Consider the following 13,538-nt stretch of genomic DNA (forward strand, 5'->3'; position numbering starts at 1 on the left):
GGGTCAGGACGCCTTCCCGCCACGCCCCGCAGCTCCCAGAGCTGCTCCAGCTGCCGCCCTCACGTAACCAGAGCCTGCCTGTTGCATCAGAGGCGTCGGGGCGGCCGCGGGTAAACAGAGCGGCCCTGGGGGGCCCGGGGCTCCCCAGCCGCCTGCGCGCTCCGAGCCTCCGCCCGCACCTGGGAGCCGAGGCAGAAGCCCCTGGCCTGGCCCTGGGCCGGGCGAGGTCTCGGGACCCCCGAGGGTGTGGCCTTGAGCAGAGGGGGGCGGGGACCCACTAGGATGCCAGCGGGAGCCCTGCTTTTGATGTCCGAAGAGAAAGTCGTGCGGATTCTCGGCCTTTCGGCTAAGCTCAAGTGGGAAAGTTGTAGAAGGGTGTGGTGTCACACTTCTGTCATCCAGCCGTCAAAGGCTTCGAGTTGGAGGCCAGCCTGGGCTACAAAGTGAGTTCAAGACCAGCCTGAACTGCCCAGTGAGACCCTGTCTCAAACAAAGTTTGTAACTAGACTTAATGATCCAAACTACCCATGCCACAGACCAGCAAACCGAGCGCGGGAGAGGTATGCGTCCGCCCAGCACTGCTTCCTGCCTCCGTGTCCCACACTGCGGTCTTCCACATGCTTCTCTCTGAGCCCAGGTGTCTGCTTGCTGTCCCCTGGGGAGACAGACACCAGACAGCCAGAGGACCCCCTACCCAAATCTGATTCCTCCTCTCCCGCTCGGCTCCTGCCCTGCCTGGGCCCGGCCCACAGCTCCACTCCATCTCCTCTATTTCTCCGCTACCCTGCCAGTGAGTGCTCTGTGCTCTTCTTTGTGGGAGCAGTCCTCTCTTGAAAAACCCTTCTCTCAGTGGCAAACTCTTACTCATACTTGAAAGCCCAGCCCAAATGCCCCATCCTCTGGGATCCCCTCCCTGCCTCCCTCGGCACAGCCCTTGACCTCAATTTTGGTCGGCCCCAGCCTCATCTCTCCCTCTGGGTCAGCCCACACTTGCCAAGCCAAGGCTGGCCCCAAAACTGTGATCCTCCTGTCTCAGCCTCCCGAATGCTAAGATTACAGGTGTGCACCACCATGTCCGGCTACATCTGACCTTGGAAGAGAGCCAAGAATGATGACTTTCGGACTATGGGGAGGAGGGGGTGTCGCAGGACCAGCGCGAGTCCGGCACCCCCTGCGGAGGTCACACAGGTGACCCCGGAGCCCTTTCTGCAGCCCCTCCGCTCTGTGAGCTCGAGTCCTCTGCCTGCCAGGAGGGCCGGGTCACTGTGCGACAGGACCGGGGACCTCAGTGACCTTTTCCTTCAGGACGTTAGGAGTGCGGTAATGATCGGTTCGGGACGAAGCCTAATTTAAGGCCGGGCGGAGGCGTCGGTGAGGGCTGGTTTCCTGCAGCCCCCCTGCCCTTGCCTTGTTTTGTTTTGCGGGGCTGGGACGGAACCCGGCCTCGCACGTGCGCTCACCTCTGAGCGGCGCCGGGCTCCCCCGCGGGCGATCGCCTGTCCTTCCGCCTCCGCGCCCGGGGCGGGGCCGCGCCCCAGTGCCCGCCTATCGCAGCCCGCGCCACGCCCTCTATGTAAATGAGCAGGGCGCCGCTGGAAGCCACCTGCGGCCGCGGGCTCGCGAGCTCAGAGCGCCGGTGGCCGAGGTGCGTGTTCCGCGCGGGTCCCAGGCCGAGCAGGTGCGTGTCGCGTGGTCGGGACGGGGAGCGGGAGCGGGACTCCGTGGGGCTGTCCGGGCGCTGCTGCGCGCCGGGTTGGGTTTGCGGGGCAGGTGTGCTCTGAGCTCGCCAGGGCTCCGTGCGGAAGGGTGTGCGTGGGAGGGATGCGACCCGGAGGTCGCGCTGGGCTTGTGCGAGAAGTCCCTGGCGTCTCACCCGAGTTGCGGTGGAGGATTCGGGCGTGCACCCCTGAGGCGTGAGCCGGGTCCGCGGTGCACACCCCCGCGCCTTCCTACAGGAACGTGGCAGGAGGCCACCCCCGCCCCTGGCCTCAGGGTCCCTGTCGGACGGTGGCGTGGGGAGGGTCACAGCCCCTGGGACTGTGCCAGCATGACCTGGTGGCAGCATCACTTTCACAGGCGTGGTCTCCACGCCCCGCCACACTGTCGGGCCGGCAGAGGCTGTGACCCAGCTCCGTGCTGGCCCTCGCCGCAGACCAGTCAGAAGTAGCTGAGGCCTCCCCCTTCCTGGGCTGAAAAGCGTCACTGGGAAGGTCAGGACCTGTGGACCCTTGGCTTTTGGGGACGAGCACATTCAGAGGCCTGGAGTGAACGGGCGTAGGGTTCAAAAAAGCTTTCTGTGGTGGGCATGCATGTTAGCCAGCACTCTGGGAGGCTGAGGCAGGATGATCCGAAGTTCAAGCCTAGCCCAGGCCATTTAGCAATCTAGCGAGATGATCTTTCAATGTAAAAATATTAGCCAGGCGTGGTGGTGCACACCTGTAATCCCAGCATTCGGGAGGTTGAGGCAGGAGGATTGCCGAAAGTTCAAGGCCAGCCTGGGCTATATAGTTAGTTCAGGGGCAGCCTGAACTGTACAGCAAGACCCTGTCTCAAAAAAACAAAAAGAAAAAATAAAATACTTTAAAAGGACTGGGAATGTAACAGTGTGAAGGCCACAAGTTCAATCCCCAGGATCAAAACAAAAAGCACTGGAATATTCAGGAGGCTGAGGCAGGAAGATCATGAGTTCAAAGGCAGCCTGGACCCCATGGGAGACCCGCTGTTGAAAAAACCCCACACCACACAAGGCTTTGGCCGGAGACTGAGACCCCGGCAGTACTGGGGAAATGTGTTTAGTTTTCAAAGCAACAGTGTTTGCGGGCTGAGTCCAGAGGTCCAAGGTGCTTCCTGAAAGGCCGGGAGCCGCCTCGTCCCGTGCCGTCACCTGCCACCTGTCCAAAGTGACCAGCGGACCCTGGCTTGCAAAACGTGGGGATCTTTGGGGGTGGGACGTTCTCACTTTGAGATCTTCGAGCTGCTTCTCAGGAGGCGGGCGGAGTGAGGCTGGGTAGGGCAGCCGGCCGGAGAAAGGGCCGCTCGGGCGGGCCATCGTGCAGAGCGACAGAGGCGGGCGGCGGCGCCCTGACCCGCGGTCCCCTCTGCGTGTCCCGGGCCACGGCGTGACCGAGGGAGCCGGCCTGACCCGGGCTCCGCGTCTTCATTAGTGATTTTCTTGCTGAAATCATGACCCACCCAGTAGGCATCTGGAAACGGAGTAAGAGAAGAAAAACTCAGTCATTGTCACCCGGCTTGCGGACGATGTGTGTAGACATTCGGGGGTCCCCTCTTTCGGAAGATTTGGGGCACACTCGCTCCTGCGGGCAGATGTCCTTGTCCTGAGACAGTTTAGAGTACGAGGGCCTCTCTGGGGTCCGGGAGTTCGCCCAGCCCAGCCCAGGTGCTATGGGGTACATAGGGAAGTCGGGCTCCATTTTTTGGCCCCCCAAAAAGGCCTCCCTGGGCCTGAGTCCAGGGACCTGTGTGCCTCTGTGACACCCCAGGCTCAGGAGGAGTGGCCTGGGCCCCCCTGCAGTGTTCCCACCCATTTCATAGACTCGCAGGCGTGGTGAGACTGGGGTGCAGCAGGACAGTGTGGGGTGCACCAGGCTGGTGTGGGGCCAGGGGTCCTGCCATGTGGCCCTGGGAAAAAGCACATCTCCTCCAGAGTAAAAAAAGGAAAACTAGCCAGGCGTGGTGGCACACCCCTGTAATCCCAGCACTCGGGAGGCTGAGGCAGGAGGATCATTCGGATTTGAGACCAGCCTGGGCTACAAAGTGAGCTCAAGGCCAGCCTAAACTGCATAGCGAGACCCTGTCTCAAAAAGACAAAAAAAAAAAAAAAAGGGACAACTGCCCAGGTATGGTAGTGCACACCTATAAGCCCAGCGCTTGGGAGACTGAGGCAGGAAGATCACAAGTTCTAATCCAGCCCAAGCAGCTTCAGCAAGACCCTGCCTCAAAAAATAAAAAAGTTAAAAGGCCTGGGGATGCAGCTAGTGTGAAGGCCCTGGGTTCGATCCTCAGTACCACCAAAAAAAAAAAAGAAGGGACACCTGTCTCCACTCCACTTGGCTGTCCATGGGTGAGCTGGTCCTGGGTGTGAAAGAGGCCACTCGTGGGCCTGGTATCACCCAAACGGTGACCACACAGGGGGACCCGGCCGGCCTCTTCTATCCTAAATTCTCAAGGCCAAGGTGAGACGGGGCAGGGGTGGGGCAGGGTCCCCACTCTGCTGTTGGGACACATTGCTACCCCAGGGCCTTTGCATCCTCTGCGCTGTGGCCCAGGCAGCAAAAGGCATCCCCGGGGCCCTGTGCTAAGAGTCTGCCTCCCCATCGCTGGCCTCAGCCTCCCATCTGGATTTCTCCTTGCAGGACCCTGCCCCTGCCCCTGTACCCCCATATTTCCAGGGTGCATCATGGGACCAAGGCTGGCCCAGGCCTCGTGGCCAGCTTGTGGCGGAGCGTCCCCTTCCGCTCCACGCTGACAGCTGTGTTAATTTCCCAAGCAGGGAGGCCCTGGGCTCTGGGGACGAATTTCCAGGGCCCCACAGGGAGCTTGCTCTCTGGAACAAAGACGGAAATCTCGGGCCATCCCTGTCCCTGCAGCTGCCACAGAGGCTCAGGGGACCTCGCCAGGGGCCTTAGGTGGCCTGGAGCCCGACCAGCTCAGGACAGCAGGGCAGCCCAGCGCATGCGGCCGCTGGCATAGGCAGCGGGTCACAGAGCCTGGCGAGGTGACAGGCCAGGTGCGGGGCCGCACTCCCTGCCGGCCCCAAGGGTTCAGACCTGGGGTCTCACACCTGGGCCGCAGGCCAGGCGAGGATGTAGGCTGGTTTTGAGGGCCCTGAGGGTTTGGGGTTTGTTTCTGAATCAGTGCGGGGATGGAACCCACAGCCTCACACAGCCAGGCAGGTGCTCACCACCCAGTCACCCTTTTGATGTTCAGGTGAGGTCTCTAAGCTGGCCCTGGAGTCATATGCTCCTGCCTCAGCCTTCCAGAATGTGGAGGTGACAGGTGTGCACCACCATGGCTCATGGAGTGTTTAAAAATCTGCGGGCTGCCTGGTGTGGTGGCACATGCCTGTCATCCCAGCACTCGGGAGGCTGAGGCAGGAGGATCACCTCGAGTTTGAGGCCAGACCCTGTCTTAAGAAAACTGAAAAACAAAACAAAACAAAAAAAATACATCTGTGGGCTGAGGGGTACTCCGGGATAGAGGAGCTGCCTGGCTTGGGGGAGCCCTGCATTCTGTCCCCAGTGCTTGTTAAGAAGGAGGGAAGGGAGAGAGGGAGCGGAAAGGGCAGCCCAGGGAAGCTGCTTGTATGTGTTCTGCATGCCAAATCCCTGGGAAGGGTGACTGGGACCTGCGCACGCCAGGGCCTCCCAGGATGGCAGGTCCGGCTGTGGCCAGATGCTGACAGATAAAGCAACAGAGGAGCACGGAGTGCAGGGGTACGTGCAGGCCTGGGGGCAGTCGGCATGCCTAGCAGGAGGCTATGGGAGGCTGAGGCAGGAGGGCTGCAGGTATGAGCCTAGCCTGGGCAATTTAGCAACTTAATGATCCCCTGTCTCTGAATGAAAAAAGCAAATAAATAAAAAAAATGCAAAGGGGGCTGAGGATGTAGCTCAGTATCGCAAAGCCTGTCTCTAAAGCAAGAGGCCCCAAGTTCATTTCCTGGTACTAGCTGGGTGTGGTGGCGCATGCCTGTAATCCCAGCACTTGAGAGGCTGAGGCAGGAGTATCATTGCAAATTCGAAGCCAGCCTGGGCTACAAAGTGAGTTCAAGACAGCCTGAACTGCATAGTGAGACCTTGTCTCAAAAAAAAAAAAGAAAAGAAAAGAAAAAACAAAACTATTCCTGGTACCAAAATTAAATAAATAAAATAAAATAAAAAGGGCTGGGGATGTAGTTCAGTGCAAAGGCCCTGGGTCCAATCCCCAGTACCACAAACAAACAAAAAAGAGCGAGAGAGAGAATTAGTTAATTAAATAGTGTGGGGTGAAGGTGGGTACAGCTAGGGGCAGAGTGCTCGCTGAGCGGGCCCAAGGCCCTGAGTCCCATCCCCAGCACTACAAAACAGTGTTTTTTTAATTTTTGAGACAAGGTCTCACTGTGTAACTCGGGGCAATCGTCCTGCCTCAGCTTCCTGAGTGCTGAGGTTATAGGTGTGTGCCACCATGTCCAGCTCAGCAAAAATAAATTTTGTTTTGTCTTTTGAGACAGGGTCTCGCTATGCAGTTCAGGTTGCCCTTGAACTCACTACGTAGCCCAGGCTGATTTTGAACTCACAGTGATCCTCCTGCCTCAGCCTCCAGAGTGCTGGCAGCACAGTACTGTACCACCATGCCTACTTTAACAAAAATAGATTTTAAAAATGCTGGGACTAGAGGCCCCTACCGTCCCAGCTGGGGCTCCTGGGGCACAGACAAAGGGGTCCCTGGGGCCTGTCCTTCTCACCGAGATTCCCATCCTTTCAGGAGGATTGGGCTGGGGGAGGAGCCTCAGTTTCCCCAGAGATTCCAGAGGGACCCGTGCACGAGGAACCCCTGGCCGGATTCAGACACCTGCTCCTCAGGCTTCCTGGTGCCCTGCACGCCATGCCCTGCACTGCCGCCCGCCTGAGTGGAAAGGGAGCCAAAGCCCAGTATGATGGCTCAAGCTCATCATCCCGCACTCCAGAGGCTGAGGCAGGAGGATTGCTTCTAGTTCAAAGCCAGCCTGAACTGCATAGTGAGACTCCATCTAAAAATAAATAAATAGGGGGCTGGGGATTTAGCTCAGCTGCAAAGCGCCTGCCTGGCAAGCGCAAGGTCGCGAGTTCGGTTCCCGGTACCGGAGAAAAACCATAAAAATAAATAAGTAGAGTAGAATACAAAACAAAGCTCATCATTCCAGCACTCAGGAGGCTGAGGCAGGAGGATCTCAAATTGGAGTCCAATTTAGGCAATTTTTCAAGACCCTGGCTCACAATAAAAGATAAAAAAAGGCCGGGGCTGTAGCTGGGTACCAAGGCCCTGGCTTCCATCCCCAGCACAATCATACAGGCCAGTAGCATGAAATCAGTGAGAGTCGGGCAGCCCTCCAAAGGACGTGGGGACCCCAGTGTCAGAGGCTGTGCCCGTCCTGGGGCAGCGCGGGGCTCGGGAGTCTGCACGGGCGGGCTCCGCGGCCCGGGGCTGGGAGCGCTTGGGGTTCCGGTGTGGGCTGGGGGGTTCAGGGCTGTGTACGCAGTGGGATCCGCTTGGGTTTGGGGTTTGCGTTTGGAGACCTGTGTGGGTTTGGGGCGCTCTGCTCGACCACTGAGCTGCACTCCCAGCCTTTCCTAGCTTTTACTGGGAGGCAGGGTATCCCTAAGTTGTCGGGCTGGGCTCTAATTTGCCATCCTCCTGCCTCAGCCTCCGAGTCCTGGGATCCAGGCGTGGGCGACCGCACCCAGACTGATGAGCCCCATTTTCGGGGGGCGGGCTGGGCTGCTCTGAGCCCCCACCGTGGTGACCGCAGGCCGCGCCGGGAACAGGGGGCTCGCGCCTTCAGGGGGCGCTTCCTGCCACCGCCTAATGAGGTACTTGGGGAGCGGGTGATGAAACCGTGCGCCGCGTTGCGTGAGGCCGGGCCGCGCCGCCCCCTCCCCCGGCGTCCCCCGGGCCGCCCGCGCCTCCCACCGCCTCTCACTTCTGCTTTCCGCGGCCCGCTCCGCACCGCCCCGCAGCCGCCACGGGGAGCCGGCCCGCCCAGGGTGTCCCCAGGTCCCCTGAGGTGGCTCGCTCACTCCGTGCCGTCCCGGAAAGGATGGGGACAAGGGCAAGAGACGCCTGCTCCTCAGCCAGGTGGAGGCCGGTGGGACACAGGCGCTTACACTGGCTGAGGAGCCTCGCTGGGTGTTTGTTGACTGACTCAAGGGGCACGGTTGAGGCTCATCCTGCCCTTTGTCACCAGATGACCAGTTTCTTCCTGCCGGGACAGACGCTGGCGTCCTTGGCAGCCTGAGCACACGAAGCACTCACCGCTGAGCCGCACAGCCAGCCTTAAAACGGCTTCGGGAGCCGGGCGTGGTGGCGCTCACCTGTGATTCCAGCCCTTGGGAGGCTGAGGCAGGATGGTTGCCATGACTTTGAGGCCAGCCTGGGCTACATAGCGAGACCCTGTCTCAAAAAGCTCACCAGCCGGGTGTGGTGGCGCACACCTGTGATTCCAGCACTTGGGAGGCTGAGGCAAGGAGGATCCTTCGAGACCAGCCTGGGCTACAAAGTGAGCACAAAGCCAGCCTGAACTGCATAGGGAGACCCTGTCTCAAAAAAGATTAAAAAAAAAAAAACAAAAAAAAACCCAAAAAACAAAAAATGTCCATCAATCTTTGGTGAAGAGAAATCACGCTAAGAAAAACGCACACGGGACTGGAGGAGGGCACGACCACCTGGCCTGACCTGGACGCCCTGTCCTCAAGCCTGGCTTGGGAGAGCTCGTCCCCACCCCAGGGTCTTGCTCTCCTCAGTGGGCCCTGACGCCCTCCACCTTAAGGGAGTTTTTCCACACTGGGGCCTGAGCCCAGGGCCTTTGCACAGAGCTCCATCCCAGCCTTTTTGTCTCTTATTTTGAGGCAAGGTCTGGCTAAACTACCCAGGCTAGGGTGGAACTTGCAACCCTCCTGCCTCAGCCTCCCAGAGTGCTGGGATCACAGGTGTATGCCACTGCACCTGGCTTCCGGTCACTTTTTGACTCTGGCTGTTGGTGTCCTCAACCTCCCTACGTGCTCAGAGCCAGCGGAGGTGGACACGGCCGCTGCTAAGCACAGAGGTACTGGAAAGCGGGCAGCACAGCCCCCACCCTTCCCGCGGCCGGCCTGTTCGGCCTCTCACGGCCCGCGTGGCCCCGGGTGTCTGCTGGCCTCCCTCCTCCTCTGTCCTGGCCGTGGTTGCACCCTGGGGGGCCCGGGCCCCAAACCTCAGCTTCCCCTGTGCCACACACCCCCCCAGGTTCCCAGCACCCACATCTGGGGACGCGGCTGCTGGTGTCTGTGGCCCGGGTGTGATTTGCATGGGGGACAAATATACTCGCACCCGTGCCCACTGCCTCGCGCCCACGGCGCCCTCACACCTGGGCGGCCGGCCCGTGCTGGGCGGCTGCATTTGCATGGTGTATTCTGGGCAGGCTGTCAGCTGGGGTACTAAGAGGAAGTTGTTGAGGGAAGCTGGGGTGGAAGGGGGTCACAGTCACCCCTGAGACAAAGCAGAGTGTGCTCCTCTCCTGCCCCGTGGGGTCAGAACCGAAGCAGGGGCAAGAGGATGGCAGGAAGGGCTTCCTGGAGAAATGGTTTTTTTGAGCTGGGTTTTGAGGTGTGAATAGGAGTTGGCCAGGTAAAGAAGGGCCCAAAGGGCTTTGTAGGGGGAAATATTTGTTGAGTGGAGAGGAGGGTGGGAGGTGAGGTGCAGTGGGAGCTGATGGCAGGCTGGAGGCTGGGACTCTGTCCTGAGGACAGTGGGCGCTGGGACCAGGTGTGGGGTAGAGCTCTTGGGGAGCTGTGGCCGGGCCGTCTTGGGGCAGGAGAGTTGTTCTCACACCCGCTGGGCCTGGCCTTGGGTGGCAGGAATCTCAGGGGTCCAGCGAGGAGTGACCTGGGCTGAGACTGCGGGGCCCAGCCCTGCCTCTGGGCACCTCCAGCGTCCCCACTAAAGTCCCCATCGCCGCACCCCCCGTGATGGCCAGGGCTGGGTGTGAAGATGATAAACATGAGCCTGGGGAGGCTGAGGCAGGAGGATCACACTTTCCAGCCCAACCCAGGTAAGTTAGTGGTGTAGTAAGACCTGTCTCTCAGAATAAATAGGGACGTACGTCACTCAGTGTAAAAACCATTTTAAAAGGTAGATGCCAAATCACATCCCTGTCGTCCCTGCTATTGTTAGGAGGCTGAGGCAGGAGAACTCCTGGGCAACAGAGTAGCCTCATCTCAATAAAATAAGTCAAACCTGATCCTATTCCCACACCAGATGGGCTCACAGCCCTCGACCCCTCCTAGACCCAAACCCAAACCCGCCCTCAGCAAGGCCAGAGCGGGCCCAGGTGTTCCTCCTCCTCCTCCTCGGGGGGCCCTGCACCGCTGTCCCGGCCTGTCTCCTCTCAGGGGCTGTGTGCAGGGAAACCCGGCTTCCAGGCTCAGGCTGTGTGCGGCACCGAGCTGCACCCCCAGCCCTTCTTATTTTATATTTGGTGTCAGGGCCTCGCTGAGTTGCCCAGCCTGACCTTGGAGGTGAGATCCTCCTGCCTCAGCCTCCTGAGTGCTGGGATGACAGGTGAAGGCCACCATGCAGGCCCTGGATGGAGCCCAGGGCCCCGCAAGAGCCAGGCAAACGGTCCCCTCCGAGCCGCAGTCCAGCAGAGGACGCCCAGCCCTCTGCCGCTCTAGGCAAAAGGACAGACAGGAGAAGAGACCCCGGCCCTGAGCTCCGGAGATGATGCCAGGCGTCGGGGGTGTTTCCGGAGTCGTCTTGGCGCAGGACCCTCAGGGGACCTGTGGGGTGGGGACGACACTTCCCAGCCGTGGGAATCGGCTGATTCTGGCCAGGATTAAAATTAGCCAGAGGTTAAATTTAGCAAGGACTCAGCGTCCTGGCCCGGGACCGCGGTGACGGTGAGGCGCAGAAAGCAGCCCCAGTGCGCCCGACGCCGCGCCCCTGCCCAGAGGGTCTGCGTTTCTCTCCCTGCCTTTCCAGATGGGGTCTCAGTACCTTGCTGTGCTGCTCAGACTGTCCTCGGACTCCTGGACTCAGGGGATCCTCCTGCCTCAGCCTCCTGAGTAGCTGGGACCCTAGGTGCCTGCCACTGCGCCTGGCTGGGGTCTAGGTTTTATTATCATTGTATTAATTATTGTTGTGCTGCCGGGGCTGGAGCCCCGGGCCTTCCCACTGAGCTGCACCCCCAGCCCTTTTTATTTTTTGTTTCAAGACAGGGTCTTGCTAAGCTGCTAAGGTGCTCAGGCTGCGTTGGAACTTGGGATCCTCCTGCCCCGGCCTCCTGACTGCCTGGGATCACAGGTGTGCCCAGCTCTGAAGTTCCTGAGAGCTCACTGCCTAGTGACAAGTGCTTGGCAGGGTCTGCGGCCTGCCCGAGAGCTGTGTGACCCGTGGTAAACTGAGGCAGGGGGCGGCTGCCCTGCTGCGGGCCACATGGGCTGAGGGGCTGGTGGGAGTGGAGGGCAGGCTGTGCCACCGAGAGCCCTAGGCCGAGGCCTCTGACACCTGTCCCGCAGCAGCTCACGTGCTCGGCCCCGGGGCTGCCCCTGCGGGCCCAGGGGACCTTGTGTGGCTGGTGTGGCTGGCGGGGCAGTGCTGGCTCGGGCAGGTGACTCCGCTCTCTGTCCCATCCTGCTCTGTTGCCATGTCCCTGGCGGCTGCCGGTCACCCTCCTGCAGCCCCCGACGCAGATCTCCCCAGGGCCCGTGACCTCCAGCCAGGCACGGTGCATGGTGCCCATCTGTGGAGCGCACGGGAGGCCTGGCTTCCACTGCCAGCACCAAAAAAAGTCTTTTAAACAACACCGATCTGTAATCACGGAGGGGGAAAAGTTAGAAAATTCAGATAATTAAAAATGGGAGTGCTGGGGATATAGCTCTTCGGCACAGCGCCTGCCTGGCGAGCGCAAGGTCCTGAGTTCAACTCCTGGTACCAAAAACAACCAACAACAAAGAATATTTTAAAATGGGGCAGCCAGGCGCTATGGAGCACCCCTGTCATCCCAGCACCTGGGAGGCTGAGGCAGGAGGACTGCCTCAAGTTTGAGGCCAGCCTGGGCTACAGGGGAGACCCTGTCTCAGAAAACAATTTCTCCTTTTTCCGTGGACGTGGGCTGCTGCCGATGCTCACAGCGGAGCTCGGATTTCCTCAGCCGCGCCCCTACTCAGGCAGGGAAGCTGAGGCCCACAGGGCGTCCTCCCCGCCCTACCACCACTCGCCTCTGCCTCTGCCTCTGCCCCTGCCCACATCCAGGTGCCCACGCGTGGCCCGGGACGATGGGGAGGAAGAAAATCCAGATCTCCCGCATCCTGGACCAGAGGAACCGGCAGGTGGGTGTGGGCAGCCTCGCCGGCGTGGGCGGAGCCTCGGCGCCCGCCGCAGAGCAAGTGTTGGCTAATTTTCATAATCACTTATTCTGCTCTTATCCCTGAGAACTGGCGCCCCAGTAGACATGCAGCTTCACATCGACGCACCCCGCTTAGAGGCCTGGGCCAGAGGGAGGTCAGAGCTGGGGATGCCCAGAGAGACAGTGTGGGCCCTGCCTGGGAGGCCAAGGAAATCTTCCCGAAGGGGCCCGGTCATTCGGGTTGGGTTTTGAAGGATGAATACGAGTTTGAGAACGAGACACATATGTGCCCCAGAAAAAAACATCACATTCCAAGGCACAGAGTGGAGAAGCACGAGCACGGCGCATCGGGCCGCGGGCTGTGTCCACGCCACTGCACAGCCGCGTCCTGTCTCCCTCCGTCAGGTGACCTTCACGAAGCGGAAGTTCGGGCTGATGAAGAAGGCCTACGAGCTGAGCGTGCTGTGTGACTGCGAGATCGCGCTCATCATCTTCAACGGCGCCAACCGCCTCTTCCAGTACGCCAGCACCGACATGGACCGAGTGCTGCTCAAGTACACGGAGTACAGCGAGCCGCACGAGAGCCGCACCAACGCCGACATCCTCGAGGTGCGGCCGCCCGGCCCGGGAGGGGGCCAGGAGCCAGAACCGGGAGGCTGAGGCAGGAGGGCTGCGCGTTGGAACCCAGCCTGGCAACTTAGGGACTTAGTGAGACCCCAGGGGAAGGAAGGGAGGGAGGGCAATCAGGCGGGGTGAGGGGCCTCGTGGCGTGGCAGTGGCGCGAGGGCGTCCGAGAGACATCTGCCAGGCGGTGGTCTCTCAGGATCCGGAGCCAGCCGTGCCTGCACTCCACCCCACCCCCGCGCTGCCGTCTTCGCGTGCCACGGGGCTCCCTGGCCGCCAGTGTAAGAGCTGAGGGTCTGCTGCGTACTTCCGGTGCCCGCAGACATTGAAGCGGAGGGGCGTGGGCCTCGATGGGCCTGAGCTGGAGCCAGAGGGAGGCCCTGAGGGACCAGGAGAGAAGCTGCGGAAGCTGGCAGGGGATGGAGGCGACCCCACCCTGCCCCGACCCCGGCTGTATGTGAGTGACCCACCTCAGTCTAAATGAGGTCCTCCTGGTACCACCGGGCCCAGATGGGGGCGGCGAGGACTGAGAGAAACCTAGGGCTGGGGGACCCAGAATTCAGAGATGGTCCCCAGCCTGGGTGGAAAAGGGAGGCTGGCTAGAGCTGGGCACTATAGCTGGGGCTCTGAAGGATGAATAAGAGTTCAGCGGGCAGACAGTTCCTTATGTCTTCGACTGATCGCGTTCCCAGCAAACCTCAGTGCCGTCCTCCGCCCGCCCCGCCTCTGCCCACAGCCTGCTGCCCCCGCGATGCCCAGCCCGGACCTCGCGTACGGGGCCCTGCCGCCCCCAGGCTGCGACCCCGGCGGGCTTGGGGAGGGCCTGCCCGCCCAGAGC

General features: G+C 60.7%; 1 protein-coding gene and 1 long non-coding RNA gene across 3 annotated transcripts in view; one reads left to right on the forward strand and one right to left on the reverse strand.

Annotated features, from left to right (window-relative positions):
• Nucleotides 1-140: 140 nt before the first annotated feature.
• The window catches only part of Mef2b (myocyte enhancer factor 2B), a gene marked incomplete in the record, with an annotated part of 14,761 nt that continues 1,363 nt past the window's right edge, over nt 141-13,538 (forward strand). For both annotated transcript variants that reach the window (XM_013507209.1, XM_013507210.1), the window contains 6 exon segments: nt 141-443; nt 638-1,678; nt 10,947-12,059; nt 12,482-12,685; nt 13,023-13,157; nt 13,437-13,538. In XM_013507209.1, the coding sequence (XP_013362663.1) occupies nt 12,006-12,059; nt 12,482-12,685; nt 13,023-13,157; nt 13,437-13,538 (495 nt within the window).
• Nucleotides 12,679-13,538, reverse strand: part of LOC106147165 — a 1,741-nt gene continuing 881 nt past the window's right edge. Inside the window, exons 2-3 of the long non-coding RNA XR_001231945.1 lie at nt 13,171-13,277; nt 12,679-13,080 (exon numbers count right to left, since the gene is read on the reverse strand). This is a non-coding gene — a long non-coding RNA (uncharacterized LOC106147165). The remainder of the gene's footprint in view (nt 13,081-13,170; nt 13,278-13,538) is intronic.

The sequence above is a fragment of the Chinchilla lanigera genome, unplaced genomic scaffold (genome assembly GCF_000276665.1).
Source record: "Chinchilla lanigera isolate Chin_1 unplaced genomic scaffold, ChiLan1.0 scaffold00123, whole genome shotgun sequence".
NCBI classification, from domain to species: Eukaryota; Metazoa; Chordata; class Mammalia; order Rodentia; family Chinchillidae; genus Chinchilla; species Chinchilla lanigera.